The sequence below is a fragment of the Littorina saxatilis genome, linkage group LG17 (genome assembly GCF_037325665.1).
Source record: "Littorina saxatilis isolate snail1 linkage group LG17, US_GU_Lsax_2.0, whole genome shotgun sequence".
In the NCBI taxonomy this organism is placed as follows: domain Eukaryota; kingdom Metazoa; phylum Mollusca; class Gastropoda; order Littorinimorpha; family Littorinidae; genus Littorina; species Littorina saxatilis.
In genome coordinates this window covers 64298288-64308287 of record NC_090261.1, presented here as the reverse complement: position 1 = coordinate 64308287, position 10000 = coordinate 64298288, and the positions used below count along the sequence as shown (strand labels likewise).

Here is a 10000-nt window from a genome sequence, read left to right as displayed (position 1 = left end):
TGACGAACAACTACCTCTCATGTGACTTTAACCTGCCATCGTGACGAACAACTACCTCTGATGTGACTTTAACTTGCCATCGTGACGAACAACTAACTCCGATGTGACTTTAACCTGTCATCGTCACGAACAACTACCTCTGATGTGACTTTGACCTGTCATCGTGACGAACAACTACCTCTGATGTGACTTTGACCTGCCATCGTGACGAACAACTACCTCTGATGTGACTTTGACCTGCCATCGTGACGAACAACTACCTCTGATGTGACTTTAACCTGTCATTGTGACGAACAACTACCTCTGATGTGACTTTGACCTGCCATCGTGACGAACAACTACCTCTGATGTGACTTTGACCTGCCATCGGGACGAACATATACCTCTGATGTGGCTTTAACCTGCCATCGTGACGAACAACTACCTCTGATGTGACTTTGACCTGTCATCGTGACGAACAACTACCTCTGATGTGGCTTTGACCTGCCATCGGGACGAACAACTACCTCTGATGGGGCTTTGACCTGCCATCGGGACGAACAACTACCTCTGATGTGGCTTTAACCTGCCATCGGGACGAACAACTACCTCTGATGTGGCTTTAACCTGCCATCGGGACGAACAACTACCTCTGATGTGGCTTTAACCTGTCATCGTGACGAACAACTACCTCTGATGTGGCTTTGACCTGCCATCGTGACGAACAACTACCTCTGATGGGGCTTTGACCTGCCATCGGGACGAACAACTAACTCTGATGTGGCTTTAACCTGCCATCGGGACGAACAACTACCTCTGATGTGGCTTTAACCTGCCATCGGGACGAACAACTACCTCTGATGTGGCTTTAACCTGCCATCGTGACGAACAACTACCTCTGATGTGGCTTTAACCTGCCATCGTGACGAACAACTACCTCTGATGTGACTTTGACCTGCCATCGTGACGAACAACTACCTCCGATGTGGCTTTAACCTGCCATCGTGACGAACAACTACCTCTGATGTGACTTTGACCTGCCATCGTGACGAGCAACTACCTCCGATGTGGCTTTAACCTGCCATCGTGACGAACAACTACCTCTGATGTGACTTTAACCTGCCATCGTGACGAACAACTACCTCTGATGTGGCAGTTTATGGTGTTTACAGCGCTCGACGCATGCGCGTAAAAGAACCCGGATGTCCCCCGTGTCGCCTTCCGGTCCCACCATGCCCATGACAGTGACGTAAAGACCGAGCGAGAAGACCAGGGAGAAGCCGATGGTACAGAACATGAAGATTCCGAACTGCAACAAAGACAACGTGTTTAAAGCATGAAGATCCCGAACTGCAACAAAAACAACGTGTTTAAAGCATGAAGATCCCGAAGTGCAACAAAGACAACATGTTAAAGCATGAAGATCCCGAAGTGCAACAAAGACAACATGTTAAAGCATGAAGATCCCGAAGTGAAACAAAGACAACATGTTTAAAGCATGTTCAGCGTTGGCTGTGACCTAAGTAATGTATTTTCTCTTGCAGACGTACACACAAACGAACGCACGCAGACAAACGGTCCTACAGACAGATAGACAGTACAGACAGGCATACAGACAGACAAACAGACAGACATACGCGCGCACACGCACACACACACACACACACACACACACACACACACACACACACACACACACACACACAGAGACACAAACACACACAGGCTCTCGGTGACTATCTCTATCTTAGAACGCAGCAGTTAAAACATGTAATCAGATCTTGATTGAGCCGAAACAAGGGATGTAAAGGAAAGCCCGGTTAGTACGTAAAGTCCGTGTATTAGAAGGGCCCATGTGAAGGTACAGCCTATATGTACTGACAGGAAAGGTCGACGCTCGCTATGACGTTGCTGGCAGGACGTAAAGTCCGTGTAAATTTCCCAGCTAAGCTGACAGAAAAACTGGGTCTGAGCGTCTTGTTTTCCCTTCGTAACCACTATTTATCGAGCTAAAATTCAAAAGCACGCCCCTAATGGTGTCACCGTGAGGGCGTAAAACAACACTTATCATCGAAAGACCCAGACCAGCTTACCTGATAGAAGAACTGGATCTGAGCGAAGAGCATAAAGGTGGAGGCACCGAGGGTGGTGCAGGCCCCGGAGAACACGGAAATGCCCATCGTCTCCAGGGCATGCATGAGGCGGCTCTTGCGATCACGTGCCTGTGACATGTGGTATCCCTCAGCCAGGTGCACGACGTAGTCCACCGCCAGCCCCACCACCAGACTCATGTTGAGTGACACCAACACCTGCACACAATAACAATCATAATGACACACCACCACCAGACTCATGTTGAGTGACACCAACACCTGCACACAATAACAATCATAATGACACACCACCACCAGACACAGGTTGAGTGACACCAACACCTGCACACAATAACAATCATAATGACATGCCACCACCAGACTCATGTTGAGTGACACCAACACCTGCACACAATAACAATCATAATGACACACCACCACCAGACTCATGTTGAGTGACACCAACACCTGCACACAATAACAATCATAATGACACACCACCACCTGACACATGTTGAGTGACACGAACACCTGCACACAATAACAATCACAATGACACACCACCACCAGACACATGTTGAGTGACTCCAACACCAGTCCTGCACACAATAACAATCACAATGACACACCACCACCAGACTCATGTTGAGTGACACCAACACCTGCTGTCGCGGACAGTTGTGTATAATTAAGGTTCCTTGGTTGGGTGTTTGTATCAGGTACCTTTGTCAATGTTAGAAGGCTCGTAGTTGAGCGTAGCTGAGTCATCCCACGCATTGCACGGGATGCACGCATTGCACGGGACGTTACGGTAGGCTGCGCGCTATTGTGGAGTTCACCCGGGATCTTGTAGCTGACAGCTAAAATTCATAAGCATACTTTATTCTGTCTCGGCCGAGATAAGATGTGTCGAACAGCTTCGAAATTCGCGTTATGAATTGTCGCTTGTGTTCGAGTTTTATTTCCCAGTAGTAACGTAATGCTACTGGGTGACTAAATGTACGCGATGTGATTCATAGGCCTGTGTGAGGTAAGCCATATTTCTTGTTCTAAATTTGGATAAAGACTTTGTCAGTTTGCTGAAGGTGAATTAGCGGCCGGTGGCAGGGGACAGGGAACCTACAATAGTTACCGGTTGTACTGTTTTGTCTCGTCTTTGTGTTTTTGTAAATAGTTCATCATCCTGTTTAAAGTTTCATTAGCATTGTAAATTGTGTTGTAGTGAAGAGTAACAGTTGTGAATTATTGTGAGTTTAATCATTTGGTTGTTTATTGTGGAAGGGAACCAAGGTTAGTGTCATTGTACTTCCTCCTCATCCCTAAGATGATTTCTATTGGAGGAGGAAGTCACGTGTCTTGGGTTTTTGGTGTGATTACTGATCTTGGCCTTCTAGGCCTCCATTGTCTTCTGTCAAGGACGGAACTGACCTGATGTGCGGACATCAACTTCACCCTGCTGTTGTCTGAGCAGCAACTCTTGATCGTCGTCATTGCTACAGCATTCACTGGCAGCTACACAGCGTGACGGCACTCTACCCCTTCGTATCTCCACGATCTCTCACCCCAGCGAAAGAGATGCGGTGTCGGCTGGAGGGCGCACCAACCCCTCCCTGAATTCTCCGCACTTCTGGTACCCTACACCAGTTGCGGAAGTGGTCCTGGTCTTCGTGAGACCAGTCTACCATGAGACCGACGTCAACCTCCGGCTTCAGTGGTTCCGTCGGCGTGGCTGTCATGACGGAAATTCAGCGACATCGTAGCTAAGTACTTTCTCTATAATAGAAGTCATTTATGGTATGGGGAGGAAATAGACTCTTGAGATGATTCTCTATCCTCAGTGAAAGTACATTCTTTATATTGACTTTTCAGACGACTTCTTATCGTCTCGTGTATGATATTTGTTTTTGACATCTTTTGAGATGGTTTTGTTACGCCTACAGTAGCGGCGCGGGTCTTTGACCTTGACTTTCAAGTAAGCCTGTTGTTGACAATATTGGTCTGTTGTGATTGGTTTCTCATTTTCATCATGTCCATTCTCATGTATTCATATTAACCATCCATTATCCCAACCATCGTCACCCCCATCTTGCACCCTAAGTGAGACTTTTTAAATATTTTCATTATTTACATCAGTGTGTTTTTGTGTGCTGTGGAGTGTGGCCAAAGTTTTATTGAAAACTAAACATGCAAACATGCATGCACGCGACACCTGCACACAATAACAATCATAATGACAAACCACCACCAGACTGCACACAATAACAATCATAATGACACACCACCACCAGACTCATGTTGAGTGACACCAACACCTGCACACAATAACAATCACAATGACACACCACCACCTGACACATGTTGAGTGACACCAACACCTGCACACAATAACAATCACAATGACACACCGCCACCAGACTCATGTTGAGTAACACCAACACCTGCACACAATAACAATCACGATGACACGCCACCACCAGACTCATGTTGAGCGACACCAACACCTGCACACAATAACAATCACAATGACACACCACCACCAGACTCATGTTGAGTGACACCAACACCTGCACAAAATAACAATAACGATGACACACCACCACCACTCATGTTGAGTGACACCAACACCTGCACACAATAACAATCATAATAACACACCACCACCAGACTCATGTTGAGTGACTCCAACACCTGCACACAATAACAATCACGATGACACGCCACCACCTGACACATGTTGAGCGACACCGACACCTGCACACAACAATCACGATGACACGCCACCACCAGACTCATGTTGAGTGACACCAACACCTGCACACAATAACAATCACAATGACACACCACCCCCTGACACATGTTGAGTGACACCAACACCTGCACACAATAACAATCATAATGACACACCACCACCAGACACATGTGTGACACCTACACCTGCACACAATAACAATCATGATGACATGCCACCACCAGACACATGTTGAGCGACACTAACACCTGCACACAATAACAATAACGATGACACGCCACCACCAGACACATGTTGAGTGACACCAACACCTGCACACAATAACAATCACGATGACACGCCACCACCAGACACATGTTGAGCGACACCAACACCTGCACACAATACCAATCACGATGACACGCCACCATCAGACACATGTTGAGCGACACCAACACCTGCACACAATAACAATCACGATGACACGCCACCACCAGACACATGTTGAGCGACACCAACACCTGCACACAATACCAATCATGATGACACGCCACCACCAGACGCATGTTGAGCGACACCAACACCTGCACACAATAACAATCACGATGACACGCCACCATCAGACGCATGTTGAGCGACACCAACACCTGCACACAATAACAATCATGATGACACGCCACCATCAGACGCATGTTGAGCGACACCAACACCTGCACACAATAACAATCACGATGACTCTCCACCATCAGACGCATGTTGAGCGACACCACAAACTGCACACAATAACAATCATGATGACACGCCACCATCAGACACATGTTGAGTGACACCAACACCTGTACACAATAACAATCATAATGACACACCACCACCAGACACATGTTGAGTGACACCTACACCTGCACACAATAACAATCATAATAACACACCACCACCAGACACATGTTTAGTGACACCAACACCTGCACAAAATAACAATAATAATGACATGCCAACACCAGACACATGTTGAGTGACACTAACACCTGCACACAATAACAATCATGATGACATGCCACCACCAGACACATGTTGAGCGACACTAACACCTGCACACAATAACAATCACAATGACACGCCAACACCAGACACATGTTGAGCGACACCAACACCTGCACAGGATAACAATCACGATGACACGCCACCATCAGACACATGTTGAGCGACACCAACACCTGCACACAATAACAATCACGATGACACGCCACCACCAGACACATGTTGAGTGACACCAACACCTGCACACAATAACAATCACGATGACACGCCACCACCAGACACATGTTGAGCGACACCAACACCTGCACACAATAACAATCACGATGACACGCCACCACCAGACACATGTTGAGTGACACCAACACCTGCACACAATAACAATCACGATGACACGCCACCACCAGACACATGTTGAGCGACACCAACACCTGCACACAATAACAATCACGATGACACGCCACCACCAGACACATGTTGAGCGACACCAACACCTGCACACAATAACAATCACGATGACACGCCACCATCAGACACATGTTGAGTGACACCAACACCTGCACAGGATAACAATCACGATGACACGCCACCACCAGACACATGTTGAGTGACACCAACACCTGCACACAATAACAATCACGATGACACGCCACCACCAGACACATGTTGAGCGACACCAACACCTGCACAAGATCACTTGGGATCTGGAACAAGAGACTGCAGGAGAGGAGAACCAAAACACGATAACAATAAACATTTACGCACCAGAAACACCAACACACAAAAAAAGATTCGGTTTTGACGAATGTAATACACATATAATACAGGATACACATATAATACACTACAGGATACACATATAATACAGGATACACATACAATACAGGATACACATACAATACAGGATACACATATAATACAGGATACACATACAATACAGGATACACATATAATACACTACAGGATACACATATAATACAGGATACACATACAATACAGGATACACATATAATACAGGATACACATATAATACAGGATACACATATAATGCAGGATACACATACAATACAGGATACACATATGATACAGGAATATCAAGAGAGAATGAATCCGATTCTTTTTTGTGTGTGAGTATATGTTTATTGTTATCTTGTTACAATCATTTCGATTCACTGCGAATTTCCGGTTTGTTTGTTGGCTAATTTGTTACGTTTACAAACAAACAAACAAACAATACAAATTAAAAAAGTAATGCCGTGGATTTATCAGTTACAATTGCTTTGACACTCGGCCAATGAAGAAGGAAACAGCTACCCTGCTCACATAAACACTTTACGGTAAAACAAAAAAAGCACCACTGACCCCCAGTTTCCATCCAGCCATGGGGACGACCCCGATGACGCAGACTGTGACGCAACAGATGGTCAGCGTGGCCAGGACGCCGTTGATGACGTTACAGGTGGACACAACCAGTATGGGCAGGGCCAGCGTCACGCCCAGGATGATACCCATTACGGCATTGTCCACCAGCGACTGAAACAGAACGTTCCGTTTTTATTAGCACCACACGCATGACCATGTCGGCATGTGGCTGGTCACGACTCGACTCAAGGACTCACAACTCCAGAATGAAAGATTTTACTGTTCTTCGCGGTTCTTCAAGCGTGCCTCATTAACCAAGTCTCGTTCGTTCAAGACGACGCTATTTATCTTGTTATTCATCATGGCTATATGCACCCGAGTCTCGTAGTTGTGTAAAAGTTATAATGGGTTTTCAAACTGCGACATATCCTACAGGTTGCACGGAGAACGATGGAATGCTAACTACGTAGCCGAGACAAACATGACATCATTTTAATCGTATCACACTGTTGGTGGAACAACCACGATCCCCCCCCCCCCCCCTCCCTCCCCAACCCCCCCTCCTCCGCCACTTTGGGAGACGAACTTATAATACCAAACCTCTGTAAATTCAAATTCATATTAAGACGCCCTCCTTTTAAGTACCTGACATTTAAGATTTTTGGAGAGGTGGGGGTGACCCAGAGTGCTGCCCCTGCTATCTGTCACTGTATGTCACACCTTGACAATAAGATAGGGGTGGGGGTGACCCAGAGTGCTGCCCCAGCTATCTGTCACTGTATGTCACACCTTGACAATAAGATAGGGGTGGGGGTGACCCAGAGTGCTGCCCCAGCTATCTGTCACTGTATGTCACACCTTGACAATAAGATAGGGGTGGGGGTGACCCAGAGTGCTGCCCCAGCTATCTGTCACTGTATGTCACACCTTGACAATAAGATAGGGGTGGGGGTGACCCAGAGTGCTGCCCCAGCTAACTGTCACTGTATGTCACACCTTGACAATAAGATAGGGGTGGGGGTGACCCATAGTGCTGCCCCTGCTATCTGTCACTGTATGTCACACCTTGACAATAAGATAGGGGTGGGGGTGACCCAGAGTGCTGCCCCTGCTATCTGTCACTGTATGTCACACCTTGACAATAAGATAGGGGTGGGGGTGACCCAGAGTGTTGCCCCAGCTATCTGTCACTGTATGTCACACCTTGACAATAAGATAGGGGTGGGGGTGACCCAGAGTGCTGCCCCAGCTATCTGTCACTGTATGTCACACCTTGACAATAAGATAGGGGTGGGGGTGACCCAGAGTGCTGCCCCTGCTATCTGTCACTGTATGTCACACCTTGACAATAAGATAGGGGTGGGGGTGACCCAGAGTGCTGCCCCAGCTATCTGTCACTGTATGTCACACCTTGACAATAAGATAGGGGTGGGGGTGACCCAGAGTGCTGCCCCTGCTATCTGTCACTGTATGTCACACCTTGACAATAAGATAGGGGTGGGGGTGACCCAGAGTGCTGCCCCAGCTATCTGTCACTGTATGTCACACCTTGACAATAAGATAGGGGTGGGAGTGACCCAGAGTGCTGCCCCAGCTATCTGTCACTGTATGTCACACCTTGACAATAAGATAGGGGTAGGGGCTCTACAGTAGACCAATAGCTAATCGTGAGTGTCGTACTGTAGACCAATAGCTGACCGTGAGTGTCGTACTGTAGACCAATAGCTGACCGTGAGTGTCGTACTGTAGACCAATAGCTGACCGTGAGTGTCGTACTGTCGACCAATAGCTGACCGTGAGTGTCGTACTGTAGACAAATAGCTGACCGTGAGTGTCGTACTGTAGACCACTAGCTGACCGTGAGTGTCGTACTGTAGACCACTAGCTGACCGTGAGTGTCGTACTGTAGACCAATAGCTGACCGTGAGTGTCGTACTGTAGATCAATAGCTAACCGTGAGTGTCGTACTGTAGACCAATAGCTGACCGTGAGTGTCGTACTGTAGACCAATAGCTGACCGTGAGTGTCGTACTGTAGACCAATAGCTGACCGTGAGTGTCGTACTGTAGACCAATAGCTAACCGTGAGTGTCGTACTGTAGACCAATAGCTGACCGTAAGTGTCGTACTGTAGACCAATAGCTGACCGTGAGTGTCGTACTGTGGACCAATAGTGAGTACAAAAGACCAATAGCTGACCGTGACTGTCCTACTGTACACCAATAGCTGACCGTTAGTGTCGTACTGTAGACCAATAGCTAACTGTGAGTGTCGTACTGTAGACCAATAACTAATCGTGACTGTCCTACTGTAGACCAATAGCTAACCGTGAGTGTCGTACTGTAGACCAATAGCTAACCGTGAGTGTCGTACTGTAGACCAATAGCTGACCGTGAGTGTCGTACTGTAGACCAATAGCTGACCGTGGGTTTCGTACTGTAGACCAATAGCTAACCGTGAGTGTCGTACTGTAGACCAATAGCTGACCGTGAGTGTCGTACTGTAGACCAATAGCTGACCGTGAGTGTCGTACTGTAGACCAATAGCTGACCGTGAGTGTCGTACTGTAGACCAATAGCTGACCGTGGGTTTCGTACTGTAGACCAATAGCTAATCGTGAGTGTCGTACTGTGGACCAATAGCTAACCGTGAATGTCGTACTGTAGACCAATAGCTAATTGTGAGTGTCGTACTGTGGACCAATAGCTAATCGTGAGTGTCGTACTGTGGACCAATAGCTAATCGTGAGTGTCGTACTGTAGACCAATAGTTAACCGTGAATGTCGTACTGTAGACCAATAGCT

General features: G+C 47.1%; 2 protein-coding genes across 2 annotated transcripts in view; both read right to left on the bottom strand.

Annotated features, from left to right (window-relative positions):
* Positions 1-736, bottom strand: part of LOC138953363 (uncharacterized) — an 8405-nt gene extending 7669 nt beyond the window's left edge. Inside the window, exon 1 of the mRNA XM_070325161.1 lies at positions 671-736. Within this exon, the coding sequence (XP_070181262.1) occupies positions 671-736 (66 nt within the window). The remainder of the gene's footprint in view (positions 1-670) is intronic.
* Positions 1-10000, bottom strand: part of LOC138953362 (protein dispatched homolog 1-like) — a 30394-nt gene that overhangs the window by 276 nt on the left and 20118 nt on the right. Inside the window, exons 11-13 of the mRNA XM_070325160.1 lie at positions 7198-7368; positions 2073-2288; positions 1-1288 (exon numbers count right to left, since the gene is read on the bottom strand). The exon at positions 1-1288 is cut by the window's left edge and continues 276 nt beyond it. Coding sequence (XP_070181261.1) covers positions 1118-1288; positions 2073-2288; positions 7198-7368 — 558 coding nt within the window. The 3' untranslated portion in view covers positions 1-1117. The remainder of the gene's footprint in view (positions 1289-2072; positions 2289-7197; positions 7369-10000) is intronic.